Source organism: Eleutherodactylus coqui, chromosome 3 (assembly GCF_035609145.1).
Source record: "Eleutherodactylus coqui strain aEleCoq1 chromosome 3, aEleCoq1.hap1, whole genome shotgun sequence".
NCBI lineage: Eukaryota > Metazoa > Chordata > Amphibia > Anura > Eleutherodactylidae > Eleutherodactylus > Eleutherodactylus coqui.
Genome location: NC_089839.1, coordinates 36,992,917 through 37,019,098, shown reverse-complemented (window position 1 = coordinate 37,019,098; position 26,182 = coordinate 36,992,917). Strand labels below are relative to the sequence as shown.

Sequence of the window (26,182 nt, the reverse complement as noted above, 5' to 3'; positions counted from 1 at the left end):
GGGACATCCAATATTTCTTCTTTTTATTGTAAAAATTAGTCATGTAGCACCGCAAAACCTATATGTACGTTCTTGGCATGCAGGGTTTGTATGAAGAAGGTTCAGGAGCCGATCCTGCGCCATCTACAGCCAGTATAAGTGGTCTTTGAAAACGAACAGCCGCGATCAATGTTCTCATGGATCGTGACTGCTAACCCTTTAATGTACAAGGTTAAGAGGTAGCACTTTATAAATGGTTTTCTTTAAACAGAAAATATAAAATGAGTGAATTTGCTTCATGTTGGGTCATGGAGATAAGTCCACAGGCACAGGGGTAAGCATTGTTGCCTGGTAGTGTTGGCATACTACATCCAAGAGCTTGCTCATTCTGCATTTGTAGCTTAATTAGGTTTTGATTCCTCTTTCTGCGCTATTGCGGGCATCTTGCTTGCATTCGGGGAAAATTTGCCGATGCCGGTTATGATTCCTATTCTGCTTATGGAGATGCCTCCGTTGGGCAGAGAACCATGGGAAGAAAAATTTAAAGGGGCATTCCAGTTAAGCAAAACTTTAGCAACATTTTATTGCCAGCAATGTAGTTCTTTGTGTCTGTGGCTCTAAAAACCATTACCACCTTCTACTGACACTTCTAGATTTAATTTTTTCCCCCCATTATAATACTGCAAAACAAGGACTTCTGTGTACAAATATCAAGTGTTTTTACAAGAGTCTTGGCCGCTATGGGATAGGGGTGAACACGGCATCTCTAGTCCTCTGGTAACTCTTAATTTTAGAGATTGCAGAGTGCTACAGAATGTTGCTGAGGTTGGATTTGAGTGAATTAGTTTCTGCAGGAACTAATTTTTTTCCTCTTTTTTTCAGATCTAAGTAAGGCAATGTCTGGTGGAGGGATGTCACAATTCCAAGAAGCCATCAGACAGGAGCTGGAGGAGGCCATGAAGGTGGACCTGGAAAAAATACTGTCTACAGCACCGGAGTCGGAATTAGAGGTACACATCTTCCAGTGGGGGAAAAGGTTGTAAATTATTGATAGCCTATACTGTCATACCAGGTCTGGCCACTACAGTGGGAACAGAGCTAAGCTTTCATTGAATGAAAGAGTTCTGTAATACCAAGCCTGACCACTGCAGAGAGAAAAGAGCCATCTGCTTCCTGCAGAAATCTGCTTATTGTGCGAGCTCGCCACCCTCTGCAAACAGCTGAACGCTCCCCTCTCCGGATTTGAATTGCGGAATCCACGATTGTCTCCCACACGGTCAATCCACGGCATTCCACACCAATTCAAACCAATTGAGCATCCGCATGTCCGATTAGACGAGCGAACAGCGACTGTGATTATCCGTGTAGGAAAAATCGCAGCATGCTCCATTCTCGTGCGGGCTCCACACGGACGGCTTCCATTGAAGTCCATGGAAGCTGTCCAACCAGCGGCCCTTCTGCAATTGACATTGCAGAAAGGTCGCAGCACCCGCGTCTTCACCTAGCGATGCCGTGGGAAAGAAACATTTGAAAAAAAAAATCTCCACTTCACATATTTGATAGCTCGCTGTCTGGATCATCCGCCGTACTGAAGAAGACAAGAAATGACAAGTACGCCGGGTCACTGGCTGGGCACAGGGTTGGATTCCAGAATCCGACCCGTTCGTGTGGAGGCGGCCTAGCAGAGTAAAATAGGGTAATCACTCGTGTTACCCAGGGAAGCTTATGGAGAGGGGAGGAGGAGGGAGACAGAGAGAGACGTACACAGATGTTGCAGCAGCTAATAGTGATTTACTCTGTTCTAGCTATTGAAATCACATCTACACTGCTCAGTACACTGTGTATGATATTATTTGTGTGTGTGTACTCTACAGATAGAGAGCAGAATCTGTTTTCTCCTTGTGCAGTGCACAAATGATAACATAGCAGCTAGTCTCCCCCCGCCAGCTCGGAGAGTACTGAGAATTAGAGGTACAGTCTGCACTGGGGGAAAACTGGTGATAAATGCAGGATACAAGTCCTATAATGGCCAGACATTGTGTGATTTCTCATGTATATACATGGCAGCTTATTCTGAAAAGTCAGATATACTTTAAAGAAATCTGGCAACTGGAAGTGATTTCATTATGTGAGCTAAATAAAATGTATGTATTGGTCTTGTCACTCATATTTTACATGGTGATCATCAGTGTAATGTATGGAGTTGTTCGTTATGGTTTCATCACATTACTATGCAATGTTTGAGGATGATGTAACCAGATGTGTAAGTAATTTCTTATCATCCGTAATGGATTGCAGCAGTGCTCAACATGCCAAGCAAATAGGACTGTGGCAGCAGATAAAAACGAGTTCAAGTGTAGTGAAAGCACGTTTATTGCCCTCATTAGCGTCCTGGTTAATCTTTAACTCCAGACTACTCCGAGTACACTTACTCTGCGTGGCTCTCTTGTCCGTAAAGCTTCATCCTCCCTCCCGCCTGTTCCAGGGGATAATGACTAGATTATTTCCAGCTGCGTGGCTCCACTTCAGGCCTATAGGACTATGCCTGCATGGACCAGTACAATGGTGCAGAACTGCATTTTTAGTCCATAAAGGGGACCTGTAGGCGCAATGTGGCAAAAACAAAATGCAGTATTCTATAAAATGGCATGCATTGGAGTGTTGCACATTTGTTTTCCTCGAAGGATCTGGCAGTAGAAAAAAAAAATCGCGCTTGGGCATTACACAAATAGGATTATACAAAGTAATGGGTATCTCATCGGTGGCGGGCAGGCTGGTGACACTCCCAATGATGAGAGCAGGAGCAAAAACATCAGAGTCCAGCGTAGAGTAATCGAAGTGCAACTCTGGAGCCGCTGGTGGTTGAGTCTATGGTGGTTGAGTCTATCCGATGAGTGTGAAAGTGGACCAACCATCAGCCCCTCTGGAACTGTACTTCTCTTACTCTATGCTCGAATCTGCCTATCAAGCAAGGAACGAAAACCTTAAAATGCTAAGGCAGCAGAAATGCAGTCCTAAGCTCTCGCTCACAACCTGAAGGTTGCAAGTTCAATCCCCGCCTGGTTCAGGTAGCCGGCTCAAGGTTGACTCAGCCTTGCATCCTTCCGAGGTTGGTAAAATGAGAACCCAGCTTGGTGGGCAGGTAATAAATTACCTGAAAGCGCTGCGGAATATGTTGGCACTATACAAATAACAAGATTGATTTATTTATTTTAAAGGGCTATACTGTAAGCCTCTCTGATAAGGGCAGTCACACACTTTTTTTGAAAATTCAAAAAGCCTGTACAATCCTGTCTCTTTTTGGTTACTTCTGGAAGCCGTGATTGTGCGAGCTGGGGTAGTGCTGCCGATCTGTTATTGGTCACAGTTATGCTGTGTTATATACCTTTATATGTTATGTATCACTAGATAAGTAGACATATTTGCCATTTAGAACCCCAAGAAAGGACTAGAATAGTAAGCATCTTGGTTGTTTCCGCATTTTCTCAAGCTATAGAACACAACTTAAGGGCCGATATTTATGGGTTTCTTTTTGCTTTAGGCTGCCTGTCCACGGGCGTTGCAAAATCCTGCGGCGGAAGCCGCTGCCTAGGAGCAGGAGTCGGTGGACGTATCTCCACCGTGAGCCTATCTGACAGGCTCACCGTGGAGAATCGCGGCAATTCGCAGCATGCTACGATTTGCCGGCCGCGAGCGGAGAATTGCTATGGTTCTCCACTTGTGGACAGGGGGGCAGCGCTTTCCATAGCAACACTATGGAAAGCGTGCATTGCATTCCCCGCGGCCGGATTATCGCCGTGGGGAACGCAATTCAAAAACGCCCGTGTACAGGCAGCCTTAGGGCTCATGCCCACGGCCGTGACTGACTCTGCCAGCGGAAAACCGCAGCAGAGTCAGTAATGGCGTCCCCCCAAAGACCCCATACTCGCCTCCGGATCCGCTGTGCAAGTCCCGCATGTGACATATGACGCGGCCAGCGATGGGTGGGGAAGCGTATTCACGCTATACTTCCGTTGTGCTACATTGACTACAATGGAAGCGGGACGCGCGTATTTCTGCGGCAAATAGAACATGCCGGTGGAATTCCGCAGCGTGAACATCGCACTTAGGTTCAATAGAACCTGATGGAATTGTATCTTCCTAAGGGCTAATGCCCAGCTGATTATGTATTTCTCATTCAGACCAGATCTCTGGACACTTTTGACTCGCTTTATATTTCGTCCACCATAACGTGTCGCTCAAGTAATACGCATATGTTCTCTTTCCTGCAGCATACAAAGAAAGACTTGGGAGGCTTCCAGAAGTTGTTTCATCGGTTCTTGCAGGAAAAAGGTCCTTCTGTTGATTGGGGAAAGATCCAGAGACCCCCGGAGGATTCTGTAAGTTACTATATTGTATCCCTAATTACAACAATGCGGTCTATGGATATAGAAGCGCTGACTGATGTATATTTACATCATTATGGAGGAATTCCTTTGTCATTTTTCTTGTGTAGGCTTTTGTTTTATGTATTTTTTGTATTTTTTTTTATCTTGGCTTGCTTGGGAATGTTACTGGATGGATTACAAAGGCTTGTAGGCACTAGTCTAGTTGAAAGCTTTATGGCACTTCACTGTAGATTAGAAAACTTATTGTACACATCAAGCAGTTTGTTTTAACGAACTACAACTCCCCGCCGTAGTAAATGCCGCCGCCGTTGGTCGGAATTCTTGCATTTGTGGTGCAACTTTTTCCTCCTATAGGGAAATGGTGAGGTTGTGATGAAAAATGGCTGTTAGACTTTACTATGACTAAGGCTTAACAAACCACAGGAGAATGAAGTCCGGCATAGTTTCCAGTAAAGTAAGCAGTAAAAGACGCTGTTTCAGAAACTTGTACATTCTGTGGAAAAGAACAGAAGGCGGCAGACTTGGCAGCACATTAGAGGTGTAAGGAGAAAACTTTCGGGACCGAGAAGAAGATAAGACGACGTTTTCAAAATTTCTACTTCAAATAGAATTCCTTTGGTATTTAAGAGGTTAAACCCTTTTCCCCCTAATACCTGCATAGCGTTAACCATTTGTAGAAATATTTTTTTATCTAGTGTTATTTTTGGAATCCAACCTTTTCAATGGGTTTATTCCTATTACAGGCACCCATTTATATCAGATGGTCGTAACCTCCATCATTTAACACCGTGTTGACTGTAGGTCCGACTTCTGTGCTGATTTTAATTTTTTAATGCATTTTTAATAGTCAAGAGGTCAGTTCTTCTGTCGCAGAGCTCTAAATCCCCTCTAAAGAGTCAATTTATACAATTCTGTCACCATTAGAGGGAGTTTTCTACTTATTGATTTTTTTATTTTTTTTTAACGTATAACTGGTATGCAGTAGATTTCTCTACTGCCCCTTGTGGCTGGAGGAAGCCAGCATTTTGTTTAAATTGGAGGTTTTCTTGGGAAATACTATTGACTACCTGTTTCCACAATAGATCATCAATAGTTGATCAGTTGGGGTCCACCGCTCAGGCTGATCAGCTGATTGGGCACCTGCTGTCTGCGCAGCAATACACTGGGGTACGGAATGGAAGCGGGTGCTCCGGCCTTGGTGTAGGGGCCAGTGCTTGTAACTGCAGACACAGTTCCCATTTATTTCAACTAAACAGGTCAGAGCAGCCGCTTCTACTTTATACCCCTGACACCAATCAGTTGATCAAGTTGGATCCCAGCTACCTACCGTGACTGACTGATATTAGATGAAGAAGTCTGATGTTTGTCCAACTGTGAGCCTGGGTCGTGAGCAGTGGTGGACCCCAGATGATCAAGTATTGATGACCTATCCCATGGGTGATTGGCTGGATCCAGCAAAGCTCATGCTTTGCAGATCTGTTACATTGTATGTCGAACCTGGTTGCAAGCTACAATGTTACCATATTCTCACTATACAGTGTATCACTAGATTGAACTCTTGAGCAAACTTCACTAAATCTTCAATGAAGAGCTGCAGGTTAGCGGAGGCTTTATTTCTCCAAGTAGTGACCTGGGAATTCACCCATCAGAGGCGCTCTTTTTTGTTTTTTGCACACATACTTGCAGATAGGTGTAAGTGATATAGAGGGCACGGGGGAGTCCTTCGACTTTGTACTGATTAATGGAACAGAGATTTGTCCAAGGAAATCTTGCAGCGTACGATGAATCCACTCTTGTTCTACTTTAACTTGGATGTGTCTCTGCAAAAGTGGAAACCGGCCAACGCTGGCGGCAACCCAGAGAATACGAGTGCGATAGAAACACTGGGGCTCTCTTACAGGGTACAAGTAAGCTTTATGTCCAGACGTCTCGCTCAGCCATGTTAATGAGGCTGGGTGTATTTGGGGTAATATTTAGTTGCTTTATGGAATAGTCATACTGTTTTCGTGACCTTATTCACCTCCATAATTGATGCGTCGGGGGTGTTTTCTGATAAATTGCAGTAAGAGCTTCATTAGTCTGGCAGGCGTGATGAACATCGGTCTTTATGGTGCAAAGTCTGGCAAAAAGTTTTCGGCAAAGTTCAGAAGCTTTACGAAGTGCCGGGTGAAGATCTCGTATCAAGATGGATGGAGAGTAAAAATGGTCATGTGTCCTGATCGCTCAGGATTTAGGTCCTTGGTCTTGCTAAAATTGTCACCATCAAATCTGTGAATCAAGAGTGGGATCTTTTAAAAGGCGTGTCCAAGACATTTAGGGTTTTCCAGGGAAATGCTATTGATAACCTATCCTCAGGTCATCAATAGTTGATCAGCTGGGGTCCGTCTCTCGGACCCCAAATGATCAGTTGAGCGGGCACAAGCTGACAGCGCAGCAATAACTGACTTTGGAGCTGAAGCATCAGTGCCGACCTCTGTGTAGTGGCCGGCGCTTGTAACTGCAGGCACGGCTCTCATTGATTTCAATGAGAACTGTGCCTGCAGTTATAAGCGCCGGCCACTACATGGGAGGTCGTTGTGGAGACTTTCGCTCCAAATAAACAGAGGGCAGAGCGGAAGCCTCCGCATGACCTCCTTATCGTGGCAGGCGCTTGTAAATGCAGGCACGGCTCCCATTGATTTCAATGAGCAGTGTCTGCAGTTACAAGCGGATGCTTCCACTCCGACCTCTATATATTGGTGGTGCTGTCAGCATGTGCCTACTCAGCTGCTTGGTCGGGGTCCCAAGCGAGGGACGCCAGCCGATCAACTATTGATGACCTATCCTGATGATGGCTGATCAATGGTATTTCCCTGAAAAATCCCTTGACCTATCCTCCAAATGGGTAATCAATAGTTAATTAGCGAGTGGGTCTGCCGATCAGGATCCCCACGATCAGCTGATCGCCAGGCCAGCTGTCAGTGTGGACAGTGCTAGAAGTGGATAGCGTTCTCTGTATGGCAGCAGGCTGGTTTAATACTGCAGGCACAGCTGCCATTTAATTCAATGGAAGCTGTGCCAACCTGGGCTTCTGAAACATTGACAACGCTGTCCTCTGTCACACTGGTGGTGGCTCAGCGATCAGCTGATTGTCTGGTATCTCAAGCAGCAAACCCCCGTCTGATTGACTCTTGTACTATCCTGAGGAGAGGTCATCAATACTAAAAGTCACGGACAACCTCTTTAAAAGATGTACTTCTGCATGGAAACAATCAGCATGTAGTTAGCAGCTGTTGGTGACTCAATACTTTTTTCTTTCTTTTGTATATTGGTTTCTCTGAAGGAGAAGAATTTGGAGATCTATTAAGATGTTCTACTTGCTGAGGAGGTTACTTCTAAACAAAGCTGGGGATGTTATGAGTTGTGGCTAGCTGTTATTTGCGGTATGCGCTGATTATTCCTCGGCTCGTTATATACAGTACTTCTTTGATTGCTGTAATTTATTCTTGGCGTAATATATTGTATACAGGACATTGTTTATTGTTGCGGTGACATCGGATTACGTTCACCCAGTTGATTTCATGTCGTTTTTTCAGCCCCTTATTCTTCCATACAGATGACAGGCGGCCCTCAGATCCCCGTCGCACGTTACTCATTAAACACTCAAGGAAATGAGATTGTGAAAATATTTCAACATTAAGGAAACAAAAATCTTATCACTGACAAGGAATCTTGGCAACTTCCTTGAGCATGTGATTAGTAGTCATGTACAGCCCGCTCGCCCCCGATAAGGCGTGCATCATCCGCATGTTCTACGTGATCGGGCGGTGCGTGAACACACAATATAGTGACTTCTCTCTCGTGACGTTTCACTACCAGTTGCACCTTTTGATCTCCTTTGAGATCACCCATTGTATGAACCGGGCTCTTGCGTTACACATATTTAAGAATTGCTGGCAGCGTGTGATGTGCTTTTTTTTAATTTTATTTAATCATTTTTTGATTTTATTTTCAACTTAAAAAAAAACCAAAACCCTAAAATCCATCAGTTTTACACTGACCAGCACCGATGTTCCTTTTACACGGGACGAGCTATCGAGAAAACTATGTCCGGCAGCTCGTCCGAGTAATGTTGGCTCTTGTGCTATGAAGAACCACTTTTCTGTGACGGATTGGCCACCCCCGTGTGGATGAGATTTTTGCAAAAACTCGTCCACATGGCTGGCTAATCCCGGGTTTAGAAGCCGCGGGCAGATTTGCCGCACGGGATTTCCGCGGCAAATCCGTCCCATGTGAACCCAGCATTAAATGGCTAACAAAAACTGATGTTAACCGTGCAAGCTTTCAAGGCTACTTCGGCCTCTTTATCAGGCCGGTATCATTTTTTTCTTTTTTTTGTTAACCATTAAAAGGTATCACATGCTCAAGATTATCTTCCTTACTGTACGCCGTAGCGTGGTAGCCAACATGGGGCCAGACTTTTTTTTTTTTTTTAGAGAAGCGATGTGTGTATTGCTGAGCAGACCGAGTGAAGTCTTGCTGCTCTAATGGTTTGTTTGCACACTTGTATGGATACAACACTTGCCTCACGTCTGACTGCACTTAATCCCATAATGTCACTTGAGAAAAGTTTGACTTTGGCGCACAACATGGGTGGTGATTGCAGGTCTCCATAGAGCTCCGGTGTAGGGATCTCCTTTTGACTCTGTGGGAGGTCAGTAATCTGCAATTAGCTGTACTCTGCGGCCCCTGCAGTCTGATTGCGCCAAAGGGAGAGTCAACCAGTTTAAACAATGTGAACACAATGGTAGACAGGAGGCGGATTTATTATGGGGCTCATCCACACGGACTGCTTCCATTGAAGTCAATGGAAACCGTCCGACCCACAACCCATCTGCAATTGACATTGCAAATAGGCCGCGGGATTAAAAATCCACGCATTTCTATACGTTTTTTTCCACGCACATTTCTCGCCTGGCGGTGCCAGTGTGGACGGGCCCTTAGTCTGCCTACGACTTTATGGATGCAGACCTCTAGTCACATTGGAAGACTCCTCTCGGGAAGGGCAGGATTCCGGTCTATACATACGTATATTAGCAGAGCTTCGTATTGATATGGCGGTGTAATAGTATGGCGGTTTATTTTTAAGCAGCAGTTGGGGGCTGAGGCAGAGCGCACTTCCTTAAAGTCCTAATTCTAGTAATCGGCGTAAGTCACGCGGTTTACTTTGCATCAAACTATATACAGTCCGGCAACGGGACATTCACATCTCCCCTGTTTCATAGTGGAGGATTCCTTCTCCTATTTCTGTAGTGTCGTGGCAAATGGTGCTGCTGGTTGCTGTTGTGCAGCAAGGGCTCCATTCATATAAATGGCGCAGACAGAGATGGCCAAGCACAATGCTCAACTACTTGTCTGCTCCATTGAAATGAATGGAGAGGCGGAGTACGTGAGCGGCTGCTGCTCCATTCATTTCAACAGGGTAGGCAGAGATAGCCAAGCACAGTGCTCAGCCATTTCCATCACCCCAATTTCAATGGGGCTGAGGAAAATAGTCTAGCTTGGCACTTGGCTACCATTAAGCCGAATAGAGCTGCTACACAAGGGAAGGGATCCTCCACTATGAAATAGGGGGAATACGGGTCTCCCACACTCAGGATTGGCGGGGGTTCCAGCGGTGGGCCCCCACTGATTTAGCTAGCCGATGGGTGAAAACTGAAAAAAATGCCTTATTGCAAGAATACCTTTAATTTATGGAACACGTAGTTCTGCAGACTGCAAAAAAACAAAAATAAAATCTTTGTCGGTTCCCTTTCTGTTGGGCTATATTTTTTAATTTTATTTCTTTTAAACCCCATTAAAATTTAATTGAGGGGAAAATTCTTAATTGAGAGTTTTTTTTTAAATTCAGTTTTTAATTCCGTCTTTCTGCTCGAAAAATGGAACGCGATACGTAAAGTCTGAACGCTAATGAGTATAGGACATTATTAGCCTTTTAAGCCGCAGCACAGCAACGTTGCTTCAAAGTATCATAGTGTTAAGTAGAGAAGTAAATGGGGTATCAAGATGTTAAAAATTGTTAGTTTTTGTTACCATTTAGTGAGGAAGTGCATCCAGCTGCAGGAACAGGGAGGGGCGCAGCATTTGCATAGGGCAGTGATTAGTGACTACCACTAACGGGTACATTTCTAGAACCTGAATGACGTGAAGGTAGATTCTAGGCACTCGTCTCCTGATCTGGTCTACGGCTTGTATTACTACACTGCAGATGAAACTTGTCTCATCACTTAGGAATTTTCACCTAGTTCTGCCATAGTACACTGACTCGTGACCACATATTTGGTGCCGCGCCCTTCTTTCCGTCAGTCGTTCACATACGTGCTATTACATGGCGGCACACCCTCGTCATTCACACTAGTCAGCCTATAACATCACTTCCTATCCCAATTGGTGACATTTACAGTAAGTAGCCTTACAGCCCACTTATGTGATTAGCACAGGGCGAGACGTTACAAAAGCTCCAAACATGGGTAGACTATGAGAAGTGCAGTAAAGGTGCGCCTACACCTGCAGAAGCTGTCACCTGACGGCGTCTGTTCCTGACAGCCCCATTCGTCTGCATGCTTGGCTCACCCAAGTGTTTGCAATGGGAAGAGGGGGAGAAGCCAATACCAGACTCCTCTGATAGCCACTTAAAGGGAACAAGTCGCCTGGCTAAAGAACCATAAAGTAACTAATGGTGCTGCTAGGGCACCTGAGGGGGCACCAGGGGATGTATTTTTCATACTTGCCTGCTTTCTGACTCCCATGGTGCCCGCCTGTAAAGTCTGTGCGCTGCGCGAGAATTGAACTCTTTTCAGAATCCCATGCTCATGGGAGAGTGCCGCATGCTTTTCCATTGCGGACAGCTCTCTCATAGAGGGGAGCAAGGCCGCAACGCCCCAAAAAAAAAAAATTGACATGCTGCGTCCCGTGAACCCGTGCCGGCTTTGCCACGACGGATTGTCCGCCCCGTGTGGACGAGGTTTTTGACAAATCTCATCCACATGGCTGGCTAATCCCGGGATTGGCGGCCGCAGCGAAATTCTGCCAGGAAACTCCGCGGCAAGTCCGCCCTGTGTGAACCCAGCCTTGGGCTGCATGTCCACGGCCAAGGATCTGCCGGCGGAGCATGCTGTGTGAAACTTTCCTTAGCGTTGGTATGGAAAGCCCAGCGCTGGCATCCATGAGCAGAGAGTCATAGCGTTTCTCCGCTTATGGGATCTAAAATGCAGCATGCTGCGATTCTCCGCGGTGAGCCTATCTATTAGGCTCACCGCTGAGACCTGTCAACGCTCTCCCCTCCTCCCCATGGCGGAATATCACTTTCTATAGTCTTCAATAGAGGGTTTGTACGCATGAATAGAGCTCATGGGCTCCCTTCTTCCCAGTAGGTGACGGTCCCGGACCATGGCGCCCTCACTCCCAGTAGGTGACGGTCCCGGACCATGGCGCCCTCACTCCCAGTAGGTGACGGTCCCGGACCATGGCGCCCTCACTCCCAGTAGGTGACGGTCCCGGACCATGGCGCCCTCACTCCCAGTAGGTGACGGTCCCGGACCATGGCGCCCTCACTCCCAGTAGGTGACGGTCCCGGACCATGGCGCCCTCACTCCCAGTAGGTGACGGTCCCGGACCATGGCGCCCTCACTCCCAGTAGGTGACGGTCCCGGACCATGGCGCCCTCACTCCCAGTAGGTGACGGTCCCGGACCATGGCGCCCTCACTCCCAGTAGGTGACGGTCCCGGACCATGGCGCCCTCACTCCCAGTAGGTGACGGTCCCGGACCATGGCGCCCTCACTCCCAGTAGGTGACGGTCCCGGACCATGGCGCCCTCACTCCCAGTAGGTGACGGTCCCGGACCATGGCGCCCTCACCCCCAGTAGGTGACGGTCCCGGACCATGGCGCCCTCACCCCCAGTAGGTGACGGTCCCGGACCATGGCGCCCTCACCCCCAGTAGGTGACGGTCCCGGACCATGGCGCCCTCACCCCCAGTAGGTGACGGTCCCGGACCATGGCGCCCTCACTCCCAGTAGGTGACGGTCCCGGACCATGGCACCATCACCTATCTGACCTATTATTTTTCACCTTGTCAAAAACAACTTGTATATTTCAACTGATAGAAAAAAGCAAACTAAACTTTTGGCGCACAGAATGTTCTTCTACGAAAACATTGCCGCCTTCTGTAGAGATCAAGGTTTATTTAACAAATGTTTCTCTTAGTACTCTGGGTTATTCATTAATCTCTGGCGATACGGCCTCTGTCACTGCAATACAGAAGCCTCTGAACTGGGGCAACTGTAACCTGCCAAAGCAAGGGCCGTGGTCTACTGCACCCTCTCAAGTACCCGAGAAGTACTGGTGGTGGCACCAACATTAATTGTTATGCCGATGGGCACTCAATGAGACTCGCGTTGCTCATAGTTTGCAAGAAGACTTCTTAGAAGTCTAAAAAAAATGGGGACATGCTGTTAAAAAAACAAAATTCCACACAAGACTCAAACATTGAGTTTTTTGCTTAGAGCAGCAATGTTTCCCTCGCCTCTGCTCTCCTTACCGCAGGCGCGGTGCCTATTGTAGAACCATCTTGTTCATGCATTCTATCTTTTCCCTTTTGACACCTATGGTTATCTTGTGTGTGGAGTATAGAAGAGGTACTAGGTCAGACGTGATCAAGAACACATCCTTTATCTAAAGAGTGGCACTGCCCAATGGTACTGGCAAGGAGATGGGTGGTATAAGTCATGCCACTGCTCACTTAAAGCTGTTGTCCAGGACTTCAACATAATGGCTGCCGTCCATGAAGGCTGTGGAAAACTGTCCTAGTACAGGTTAAATCCATCTCTTGATGCAGGGGAGAGTGCCCAGGACCCGAGATAGGGGGCTAAGTCTTACACCCCCCTGTACGTTCCTGTTGGGCTGAATGGCAAGTATTAGGCTCCGACCCTGCTCCAGTCTTGACTTGGATGTAATACTTCCTAGGACTTGTTTTCCATGACTTTCACGGACAGCAGCTATTTTGTTAAATTCCTGGACAACCCCTATAAAGGCTTCTGTTAATGTGACATTGGTAATGGCAGCATCCTTGCGCAGTATCATGTCTTTCAGACCTCCAGCACACTAATATATTTTGGGGCTGTGTGCCATCTGAATAATTCCATAGGATGCACATGGACTCATTATAACCTATGAGATACATGGGTGCTTTTTTTTCCATCAGCCCACAAGAGAAGTTGTTCATGGCATGTCCCATGCCTGTTGGTTTCACGAATGAGAATTGGAACATTCAAGTGCATGTCTGTGTGTCGTGCCCGTGGCTGATCGGCGCACAGACTGGCGTGCGTGTGCCGTGCCGGTGGATAATTGGCGCACAGACTGGCGTGCGTGTGCCGTGCCGGTGGATAATCGGCGCACAGACTGGCGTGCGTGTGCCGTGCCGGTGGATAATCGGCGCACAGACTGGCGTGCGTGTGCCGTGCCGGTGGATAATCGGCGCACAGACTGGCGTGCGTGTGCCGTGCCGGTGGATAATCGGCGCACAGACTGGCGTGCGTGTGCCGTGCCGGTGGATAATTGGCACATAGACTGGCGTCCGCGTGCCGTGCCGGTGGATAATCGGCGCACAGACTGGCGTGCGTGTGCCGTGCCGGTGGATAATCGGCGCACAGACTGGCGTGCGTGTGTCGTGCCCGTGGCTGATCGGCGCACAGACTGGCGTGCGTGTGCCGTGCCGGTGGATATTTGGCGCACAGACTGGCGTGCGTGTGCCGTGCCGGTGGATAATCGGCGCACAGACTGGCGTGCGTGTGCCGTGCCGGTGGATAATCGGCGCACAGACTGGCGTGCGTGTGCCGTGCCGGTGGATAATCGGCGCACAGACTGGCGTGCGTGTGCCGTGCCGGTGGATAATCGGCGCACAGACTGGCGTGCGTGTGCCGTGCCGGTGGATAATTGGCACATAGACTGGCGTCCGCGTGCCGTGCCGGTGGATAATCGGCGCACAGACTGGCGTGCGTGTGTCGTGCCGGTGGATAATCGGCGCACAGACTGGCGTGCGTGTGTCGTGCCGGTGGATAATCGGCGCACAGACTGGCGTGCGTGTGTCGTGCCGGTGGATAATCGGCACACAGACAGGCGTGCGTGTGTCGTGCCGGTGGATAATCGGCACATAGACTGGCGTGCGTGTGATCGGCGCACAGACTGGCGTGCGTGTGCCGTGCCGGTGGATAATCGGCGCACAGACTGGTGTGCGTGTGCCGTGCCCGTGGATGATCGGCGCACAGACTGGCGTGCGTGTGCCGTGCTGGTGGATAATTGGCGCACAGACTGGTGTGCGTGTGCCGTGCCGGTGGATAATCGGCGCACAGACTGGCGTGCGTGTGCCGTGCCGGTGGATAATCGGCGCACAGACTGGTGTGCGTGTGCCGTGTCGGTGGATAATCGGTGCACAGACTGGTGTGCGTGTGCCGTACCGGTGGATAATCGGTGCACAGACTGGTGTGCGTGTGCCGTGCTGGTGGATAATCGGCGCACAGACTGGTGTGCGTGTGCCGTGCCGGTGGATAATCGGCGCACAGACTGGCGTGCGTGTGCCGTGCCGGTGGATAATTGGCGCACAGACTGGCGTGCGTGTGCCGTGCCGGTGGATAATCGGCGCACAGACTGGCGTGCGTGTGCCGTGCCGGTGGATGATCGGCGCACAGACTGGCGTGCGTGTGCCGTGCCGGTGGATGATCGGCGCACAGACTGGCGTGCGTGTGCCGTGCCGGTGGATGATCGGCGCACAGACTGGTGTGCGTGTGCCGTGCCGGTGGATAATCGGTGCACAGACTGGTGTGCGTGTGCCGTGTCGGTGGATAATCGGTGCACAGACTGGTGTGCGTGTGCCGTACCGGTGGATAATCGGTGCACAGACTGGTGTGCGTGTGCCGTGCCGGTGGATAATCGGTGCACAGACTGGTGTGCGTGTGCCGTGCTGGTGGATAATCGGCGCACAGACTGGTGTGCGTGTGCCGTGCCGGTGGATAATCGGCGCACAGACTGGCGTGCGTGTGCCGTGCCGGTGGATAATCGGCGCACAGACTGGCGTGCGTGTGCCGTGCCGGTGGATAATCGGCGCACAGACTGGCGTGCGTGTGCCGTGCCGGTGGATGATCGGCGCACAGACTGGCGTGCGTGTGCCATGCCGGTGGATGATCGGCGCACAGACTGGCGTGCGTGTGCCGTGCCGGTGGATGATCGGCGCACAGACTGGCGTGCGTGTGCCGTGCCGGTGGATGATCGGCGCACACACCGGTGCCCGTGTGCCGTTTCATGCGAGCTTGCAGTTATGCAAGATATAATGTAGAAGTTGTCCTAGTGACTGATTGCTTAAAGGGAATCTAAGTGGCAATGTATTGCAAATATGTTCAGGATTATATTACTTTTGCAATGGAAGAGTGGAAGAAATTACTTGTTGGGGGATTTTCGAGACTTTGATCTACTACTTAATTAGGATTCTTGCCCATTTGGGAATGTAATTTGTAATTGAAATGTAATTGGATATTCTGCAGTAATAGAAAACGATTGAAAAGGTCTCCTTTATTGGTGCACAAAGTGCTGTTAGTTGTGTAACTTTCTGGTAGTATGTGGCTTAATGCACATATATGACCTTTACATTGCACTGATCTATACTCCAGGGTATTTATAGTGGAAAATCAGGAGCTTCCCGACTCCGAAACTCTTCTGTATCCTTAAAGCGGATAATTGTAGGAAATGTTTTCCTGATCAGAATATACTAAAACGTCAATTTCTTCAAATCTGCACTGCTCCAGCAATAAAGCATCTATTAACATTTAAACCTGCTTACGTCTGTCAAGTAACGCTATTCGCGTTCTTTAGTTCTGCCTGGAAGCGGCGCTTGTTTATCGATCACGAGCCCCGAGGCAGAAAGTGTCCATCTTCCTATATCCACGCCTGACTGATGCAGTTTCTGTAATAATCAGCAATTGTCACAAAACGTGGACTAAATAAAGAAAGAGGACAAAATAATAACATGGCTCTTGAGGAAACCGTAAGCCCTCGTTCCACCTGAGAGTACAGGGAAAGCTGACAGCAGCGAAAATGCTTTCTCGGTCAATTACATGCTGTTATAGACTGCAACTTGCAGACTTGACCGGCCGTCCTGACTGCAGAATAGCCATGTGGTGGGTTTCTACCGTAAAAGACCCTCATAAAGTCACTCACTGCGGGACAGGATCTAAACACACCCACTATGTCCCATCTAATGGACTTCTAAGCGTAGTAATACAAATAGGTGGTTGAATTTTGTGCACCTTATATGGACAAGTCAGGATTACAAAACCTAAAAACCTAGAAGATTGATAAAAGAAAAACTATACTCGTTATAGCTCTGTAAAGCTGGATCACAATCGCCCTCTTTCTACTGGTTAGCTCTGTAAAGCAGAATCACAATCGCCCTCTTTCTACTGGTTATAGCTCTGTAAAGCAGGATCCCAGTCGCCCTCTTTCTACTGCTTATAGCTCTGTAAAGCAGGATCCCAGTCGCCCTCTTTCTACTGCTTATAGCTCTGTAAAGCAGGATCCCAGTCGCCCTCTTTCTACTGCTTCTAGCTCTGGAAAGCAGGATCCCAGTCGCCCTCTTTCTACTGCTTCTAGCTCTGGAAAGCAGGATCCCAGTCGCCCTCTTTCTACTGCTTATAGCTCTGGAAAGCAGGATCCCAGTCGCCCTCTTTCTACTGCTTATAGCTCTGGAAAGCAGGATCCCAGTCGCCCTCTTTCTACTGCTTATAGCTCTGGAAAGCAGGATCCCAGTCGCCCTCTTTCTACTGCTTCTAGCTCTGGAAAGCAGGATCCCAGTCGCCCTCTTTCTACTGCTTCTAGCTCTGGAAAGCAGGATCCCAGTCGCCCTCTTTCTACTGCTTATAGCTCTGGAAAGCAGGATCCCAGTCGCCCTCTTTCTACTGCTTATAGCTCTGGAAAGCAGGATCCCAGTCGCCCTCTTTCTACTGCTTATAGCTCTGGAAAGCAGGATCCCAGTCGCCCTCTTTCTACTGCTTATAGCTCTGGAAAGCAGGATCCCAGTCGCCCTCTTTCTACTGCTTATAGCTCTGTAAAGCAGGATCCCAGTCGCCCTCTTTCTACTGCTTCTAGCTCTGGAAAGCAGGATCCCAGTCGCCCTCTTTCTACTGCTTCTAGCTCTGGAAAGCAGGATCCCAGTCGCCCTCTTTCTACTGCTTATAGCTCTGGAAAGCAGGATCCCAGTCGCCCTCTTTCTACTGCTTCTAGCTCTGGAAAGCAGGATCCCAGTCGCCCTCTTTCTACTGCTTATAGCTCTGTAAAGCAGGATCCCAGTCGCCCTCTTTCTACTGCTTCTAGCTCTGGAAAGCAGGATCCCAGTCGCCCTCTTTCTACTGCTTCTAGCTCTGGAAAGCAGGATCCCAGTCGCCCTCTTTCTACTGCTTATAGCTCTGGAAAGCAGGATCCCAGTCGCCCTCTTACTACTGCTTATAGCTCTGGAAAGCAGGATCCCAGTCGCCCTCTTTCTACTGCTTATAGCTCTGGAAAGCAGGATCCCAGTCGCCCTCTTTCTACTGCTTATAGCTCTGGAAAGCAGGATCCCAGTCGCCCTCTTTCTACTGCTTATAGCTCTGGAAAGCAGGATCCCAGTCGCCCTCTTTCTACTGCTTATAGCTCTCACTGTTCATCTGACCATCCTAATGCACTGAATAAACCAAATTGGTCAACAAATAAAGTGGCAGTCCAGGACTTTAAGTGTTGACTTGATCCTTTTGGGATTCTATTCTGTGAAGCGATAAAACAAATCAAACTTTTCGGGCCCATAGATCAGCGGTATGTCTGAAGGAGGAAGAAGGAAGCATGTGCTGAGCACCCTGCCTACAGTGAAGTATGGCGGTGGCTCGGTGATACTCTGGGGCGGTAGATAGATTCGATAAACCATCAGGAAATCCTAGGAGAAGATACCAAGCCTTCTGTGAGGGGGGCTTGAAGCCTGGGCATCACTGGACCTTCCAACAGGACAATGATCCCAAGAATACCTCAGTCCACCAGGGCTTGGACCCAGAAGAAGTCCTGGAAGATTCTGGAGTGGCCATCAGTCACTTGACTTCAACCCATAGAAAATCTTTGGGATATAAAGAAAGCAGTGTCGGCATACAAACCCCAGAATTCTAGTGAACTAGAGGCCATTGACTATGAGGAATGGGCTACGATTCCTCAGGAACGCTGCATTGTTTGCAGCAGATCATAACAGCTACTAATTATTAGACAGTTGGCATGAAGGGGGTGACAATCCTGGAACCGTAGTGACATTTTGTGGTGAAATTTGAGAAACCATTTCTTACGAGTTGTGCCGGGCTTATTTAAATTGTTCTGCAAACCTCTGAAAATGTATGAATTTGGCAGCTAAAGCGAATTAGCAATTGGGGATAAAATCCTTTTGATTACAGCTGTAGGTGAATGGAGCAGAGAGCCACCACTATCCATAGATGGGAATGGAGCCGCTTCTGGAAAAAGCAGACGCTTGTCTTCTAATCCTGGAAAATCCTTTAATTGAGCTTTGACAGATCTAGATTAGTTTTTAAGTGGATCTCAGAGTCCTGATGAATCCCATTGTCTTGGCGACAATAATAGTGCTGCAGACAACAGTTATGGCCCTTTTACACGGCACGACAGTTGGCTAAACAACTGCATGGGCACTGACGTCACTGCTAAGATTGTTGGCGCTCATGCAGAGTGTTTGGACAGACTTTGCCGCTGGATCGTGGGCTTCTCACTGGCTACTTGCTCAGCGCCTCACCTTCCATGGGAGGCGCTGAGTGGGGAGCGTTTACATGGAACGTGAAGCCAGCGATGAGTTTTTATGATACCTAACTGCGAACAAATAGTGAGGGCTTTTTAAAAACGTATGTATTTTGCATTTACACTGCCCAATTTTGCTCAAATTTCTTTTAACGAATTTTAGGCGATAATTGTCCTGTGGTGTAAATGGCCTATTAGTCTTTCTTAAAAAAAAAAAAAAAAAAAAAAAAAAAAAAAACAGAACCGAACACCGCATTAATGTGCACAGACTGTAAGGATCATATGGAACAATAAGGTAGCAAAACGTATATCCGTATTGAACCTTATTTCGATCTGACAACCAATATGGCCGACATTATAACACCCTACAGTTCCCCATCATACAGAATGGGACGTCTGTTTAGTTATGCAGTAATACTTGCTGTGGTTTGGTGGTATTACTAAACTGACTTTGCTTCCATATTTTTGAAAAGTAGTATGGTGGCTGTAATGGCGGCCATATTGGTTTTCACCTTTTTTGGGGGGTGAAAGGCCTAGTACTGTAGGATTTTGACAAATTTTAAAGGTTTGTTTTTTTTTAGAACTTTAAAATTGCTTCACAACTACTCTGTCCTTCCTGGTTGCTGCTGACCAGGTCACATGATTGCTGCAGCCAATCACTGGCCCCAGCAGTGACCTTTAATAGCCAGTGATTGGCTGCAGCAGTTGCATATCCTGATCAGCGGCAACTCTAAAAGACCAGATAGCCGCATGTGTAATAAAAGGCCAAGTGCTAAAAACATAGTTTTTGTCCAATTTATCTCACCTCTAAATTTGCCCCTATCCAAATCGGCAGCCGCACTACTGGATGCGTTTGGATTATATACTGTATAAATCCGTATGGTAATGTGATCTGTATGTGTGACAGTTTTCTTTGAACATGTGAATCTGGCGTCCTTTAACCCCTTTTAGTGGCACGCCTGGAAAATCTTGGGGGCTTGCTGCACTCACGATGCAGATTTCCGTGGACAGCTCTAGTGCTGAAATTTGCAGAGCACCGAGCTGTCATTTGAAATCTTCCGGGGTTTTTACTGCATACTCAGCGCAGCAAGCCCCGAAGATTTCCCTGCCATATATGGTGGTAATAAACCTGCCACTGAAGGGGTTAACAGCTGGAGAGCGTCGTATTTTGCAGCAATGACTTTTTTTTTTTTTTTTTTTTTGTAGCACTTTAACTAAATCTTCAGTGTAATTGTTACATCAGTGTCAGATTTCCAAATTGTTAGTTTAATACTTGCTGCAATAAGTCACGTGTCCGAAGATTAAATACTGTTTTTTGGATGCCCCTCTGTGAGCGACGGTCAAGGTTTTCTTATTTTGTAAGTCAGTAAACATTGAAATGATAGATGCAAACTAAATATTTGATCTGGTGCAAAGATTAAATGTAATCAAGCAACTAGTAGAAATTTCCACCCTTGAAAATCTTTTGTACATTACATAATACAGGTCTGTGGTAATCCGAAAGTTTTGGTCGTGAATGCAAAAAGTCTCAGTAGGGGGTTTGATGGAGCTGGGCCGTAGGATAGATATGCGGCACTTCTAGATAAGGTAAAAATCCATATTATTAGAACCCGAATCACATAGAATGTGCACCATTCCATGGACCATGTTTCACGAACAACACTGGTTCTTGCTCACGGCATAATAAGCAGAACAATGCCAGATTTCACAGATACATACCGAAGGAGTAAATTAGGGGGGGTGCCCTGTAGTCTCACTAGTGGGGTAAGGTTTAGGTTCACAAGGCCTGAAAATCAGAGGTTTTGAAACTGTAGCCAAGGGCTCCATGTTGCTATATCTTTCTCTGGGGGGGGGGGGTCTGAATCCTCAGACAGCATCCCCTCCATTGAACCCAAACAGCAAAATCTAGCAGCGCACTCAAGAAAATCCCATGCAGGGAGAAGGATAAGTCCTGCAAAGCCACCACTAGGGAGTCATGGAACTCTTACTCCCAATATAGTCCACAAAATAGAAGAGTAGCGACAGCAGCAATGATTTAAAAGAAGCCAATTTATTGCCCCATGTGCCCCTGCTGTGGCACATGGGGCAATAAATTGGCTGCTTCTTTCACACCATTGCTGCTGCTGCTACTCTTCTGCTTTGTAGCCTCCCCTCCATTGACATGATCTCATTCACTTGTGTTCTTGCTTTTTATATTGGTCATTTTTTTACATTTTTTCTTCTTCTAGAAGGTAATGCCTATGTCGCACTCTTAAGGCATTTTTCCGCTCCCAGCAAGGAATTCACAGAAGGCCAATTGCTTCTACAACTGGCAAAGGACGTTAAATCGACCTAATTTATTTTTCACCGACTTGTTTCCTGAGCGTACGGAGTATACAGAACATCCGAGCGCTGTGATGTCTGAACCCTGTCAGCGGGCAAATAGACTTTCTTTGAAGTTTTGAGGCTCCTGTGTTAGTACAGGCTTACATGACTGTCTGTATTGCTATGCCAGCTCAAGTGAAGTATTTTTTAATTGTTTTGGGCTAAACGACCATATCAGAGGTCACTGGAGAGAAATCTGTGACATGTTTGGTATTGAATCAGGATATTTAAATCTTTGTTTCACTTAGTCTTGAAATGTATTTTTTTTACTACTACAGTTTGCATTTTTTCTTTTTGGAAACCTTTCTACATAGTTACATTTTGTTATATATTGTGTAAACTGTTACCATCTGTTTAGAAGACTGGTTGATGCCCCTGGAATACCTCCATAGGTTACCACATGTACCATTGGCTTCTTGTCTACAACAGGTTTTAGTAGACTGAAGTACATTCAGCCCGCGAGAAGATGAGCCCCCATTGTGCTACACAGAACCTGAATGCGTCTTCTATTACTCACGTTGTAGTCCCTATGATCACATACGCTGGTCAGGTCATCAGTGCTGGGTCTTTAACATGGGCAGATGATCAGGAACGACTGTGAAGGGGGCACTGATCACTTAAGGAATGAGCGAACGCTCGTTTGTTGGATGATCACATCTTTTATTAGGCGCCACCGAAAGCCATCTGTGGTTGGCGGCACGTCGGTCTGTGGTTGGCGGCACGTCGGTCTGTGGTTGGCGGCACGTCGGTCTGTGGTTGGCGGCACGTCGGTCTGTGGAAACAGCAATGTGCTGCCCACAAAAGGGGAACTGCATGTACCTAAACAAGTGTATAATCGATTTGGCACATACAGAGGTGCTCATTGCTGCATGTAAATGGAGATGAATGAACCCCAATTGACTTGCAAAAAACATGAATCTGGGCTCGTTTCTGGCAGAAAAAGTGTAAAAGTACTTGGTCCACTACAGTCTTTCCCCAATCCAACCAGTGGCTCAGGAGCCATATATCGCTCTTGTTCCCCCTGCATATGGCACCTCAGCTGTTGGTAGAGCTGATAACTATTACGACTAGTAGCACAAGATATGTCATAGTATTGCTAGAACCTTGGAACATAGTATGTTAGGCTGAAAAATGATACTGGTCGATCCAGTTAAGCCTATAACCCTTCTTACCCCCTTCCCCCAATGTTGATCCAGAGGGAGGCAAAAAAAAATCCAATGAGTTAGAAGCCAACTTTCTCCATTTAAGCGGAAAAATTCCTTTCTGATTCAGGAATGGTTCTGATTGCCAGATTGAAGTAGTCAGTGGTTGTAACATGTAATATTGTAACGCTCAAGAAAGATGTCCAGGACCCTCTTGTACATTCCTATAGGGTTCATCATCACCACATCCTCAGGCAGAGAGTTCCACAGTCTCACTGCTCTTACAGTAAAGAACCCCCTTCTGTGTAGGAACCTTCTTTCCTCTAGATGTAGAGGGCGCCCTCTTGTTAGTCAGTCTTAGGTATAAATAGATCAAGGGAGAGATCTCTAATTTCCCTTGACACATTTATACGGAAATATCAGTTCGCCTCTTAGTCATCTTTTTTTTTTTTTTCTAAAGTAAACCGCCCCAATTGTGATGTGTAATGGTGACCGGTATTTCTCTGCCCTGGTGCATAATTTTACATTTATCAGTGTTAAACCTCATTTGCACTTTTCTGCGTAAGCCCCCAACTTACCCAGATCCATTTTGCAATCACAATCTGTCCTCTCTTGTGCTAAATAATTTTACACAGTTTTGTATCCTCTGCGAATAATTATATTTTACTGCACGATCCTTCTACCAGGTCATTAATGAATATATGAAAAAGAATAGGGGCCAAAACCGACCCCTATGGCACCCCACTAGTAACGGTGACCCAATCAGGGTATGTACCATTTATAACCCCCCTCTGCTTTCTATCACTGCCCAGTTACTTACCCACTTACACACATTCTCGCCCAGACCAAGCATTCTCATGTTATATACCAACCTTTTATGCTACACAGTATCAAACGCTATGGAAACATCCAGATACACAAGATCCGGTGACTCTCCGCGGTCCAGTCTAGAATTTGCCACCTCAAAGAACCTGATCAGATTGGATTGACAGGCGCGATCTCTCATAAACCTATACTGATACAGAATAATAGAGCTATTTACCCTAAGGTCTTCTGGGATAGCATCTCCTAGAAACCCTTTAAACCGATTACCCACAGTAGAAGTTAGACTTAGCAGCCTGTAGCTTCCAGGTTCACTTTTTGACCCCTTCTTTGAACATTGACACTATAAGGGTGATGCACCAATCCATTGGAACAGACCCTGTTACTATAGAGGCCTTAAATATAAAAAAAACAATGGTCTATCACATTACTTAATTCCCTTAAAACCTGGGGGTGTATGTCATCTGGACCAGTCTATTTTAATCTTTTTGGGAGTTGCTGCACTTTTTTTTGAGTTAGACTGGTAACATTTAATGGGGAGTTTACTTGATCACCCTGCATCTCATCTGACATTTCATTTTCCTATGTGAATAAACTGGAGAGAAAAAAAAAACTATTTAATAGATTTGCTTTATCCTCATCAGTCTCTACAGTTTTTCTTACATTATTTATTAAAGGGCCAACACTTAAGTATTTATCTTTACTATTTATGTAATTGTAGCATGAGTTTAGGTTTAGTTTTACTTTCTTTGGCAATAAGTCTCTCTGTCTTCATCTTTGCTGCTTTTATCTGCATTTTACATTATTTTTTCTAAGTAATGTGGTAAAAACTGGCAGGAAACATCATATCAGTAGGCCATTTATTTAATCGAATTCTTCACTTTCACTTTTCATTGCGAATCAACACCATATGTCGTGTTTGAAACAGGCTTGTAATCTGCCAGAGATTGGGTACTACTGATACAATAGGTTGTGAATGATAACAAAAAGTCTAGATCCTAGCGGCCAGTGATTCACCATCTGCCTCGGGTTATGTTCTGTTGATCTGATGGCCACTGCTGACTCCGTGTTGGACCTTGGCCTTATAGATGATACTTTGTCGGGCTTATCTGACATTGCATATTGTGTTTGTGTATGACATGAAGAACCTTTTATAGATGTTCAGTAGTTGTTCTGCCCTTTAAGTACTTGGGGATTGGTAGGATTGTGCAAGAAGTTCTTCAGACTTTAGTCATCATTTTTTTTAGTAAGCGGAAACCCGGCAGTAATGATCTCTGGGGGGGTAATGAGGCTAATATTCGGTTTACAGGGTTCATTGAGTAATGGAACAGTTGATGCTGGTTATGTCAGTTCCTCCCTGTCTGCAGTGAACATTTCCACGTTATTTTCTCTGATCCGTTGCCTCATGTGTCCTGAGTCATAGTCCTGACGACTCTGTGTGCAGTTTACTAGTGAAAGGTGCTGAGTTGACCCGGAGTGCGTAGGTGACATCCTGTGATGTATGGGGAGAGTCTGACTACACCGCCCTGTGCAGTACAGTTTATGTGGAAATAGGGGGCTTCTTAGAACGATTAACCTTCAAATGATCGAAAGTGAATGATAATCATAGTCATCAAGCTGAGTGAACGAGCAAGTGCATTAGTCGCCGACCGATTGGATCATTTATGCAGGAATAAAAATGCTTGTTCGTCAGCAGCCGGTCTCCGCGAGGAAACGAGGATGTGCTGCAGACGAATACAATCTACATGAGGGAGGATCATAATGTTGTTTGGTTGTATGCATGACGTTTCATGATTTGCATTTCTAGACTGATTCGCCCCTTTCGTGTAACTCCTCTATAGAGGGCATATAATGTTTGAATCAACCATCGAGACGTGTTTAAATGGCCCAGTCCCACCAGCTTTGACCAGGTACTTCTGTATACCTCTAGATATGTGATGTAGTTATCTATAACTTTTGCTTTTCTCTATTCGTATTAAAGATTCAGCCGTACGAGAAGATAAAGGCCAGAGGTCTACCGGATAACATCGCGTCCGTCCTTAACAAGCTGGTCGTCGTCAAGCTCAATGGAGGCTTGGGAACCAGCATGGGCTGTAAAGGCCCAAAGAGTCTGATCGGCGTTCGGAATGAGAACACCTTCCTGGATCTCACTGTGAAACAAATAGAGGTGAGTGCCAGTGGTGTCCGGAGCGGCCCTCCAAAATGTTAGACTATTTCACTGGAAACTAATCGGTATGTCGGAATGTATTCAGAGAGCGGGAGGAATGGAGAGCAGTGGGGGAATATATACTGGGTGTCTCGAAGTGTGGGACCACCCATATAGAATGAAAAGTCTTTGGCAGATGGTGATTCACTTTTGCATACAAGCTGCAGAGGAAGGTGGGAAACCTGTTGGGCCATGTCAGCAACGTGGCGGCCATTTTGAATGCCACAATGTTGGATTCAACTCTAAACGCACCAATGAGAAAGTCGGTATGTGGTATATCAACCAGTCAGAGAATTTCACCAGAAAAACAATGGTGTTCCATTCTCATGGTAAGTCATCTTCCTTCATTACAGGTTATGTGAATGATAGCATTGTCTCAAGCAGAACGTGTTGAGATTGTCCTTATATCAGGTGAGCGATGGACATGTCATTGCCGCAG

At 46.7% G+C, this 26,182-nt stretch overlaps 1 protein-coding gene across 4 annotated transcripts in view; it reads left to right on the top strand.

Moving 5' to 3' along the window:
- UGP2 (UDP-glucose pyrophosphorylase 2) overlaps nt 1–26,182 on the top strand; it is an 80,501-nt gene that overhangs the window by 39,522 nt on the left and 14,797 nt on the right. For all 4 annotated transcript variants that reach the window (XM_066595497.1, XM_066595496.1, XM_066595495.1 and 1 more), the window contains 3 exons: nt 862–989; nt 4,251–4,358; nt 25,519–25,704. In XM_066595497.1, the coding sequence (XP_066451594.1) occupies nt 876–989; nt 4,251–4,358; nt 25,519–25,704 (408 nt within the window). In that variant the 5' untranslated portion in view covers nt 862–875. The remainder of the gene's footprint in view (nt 1–861; nt 990–4,250; nt 4,359–25,518; nt 25,705–26,182) is intronic.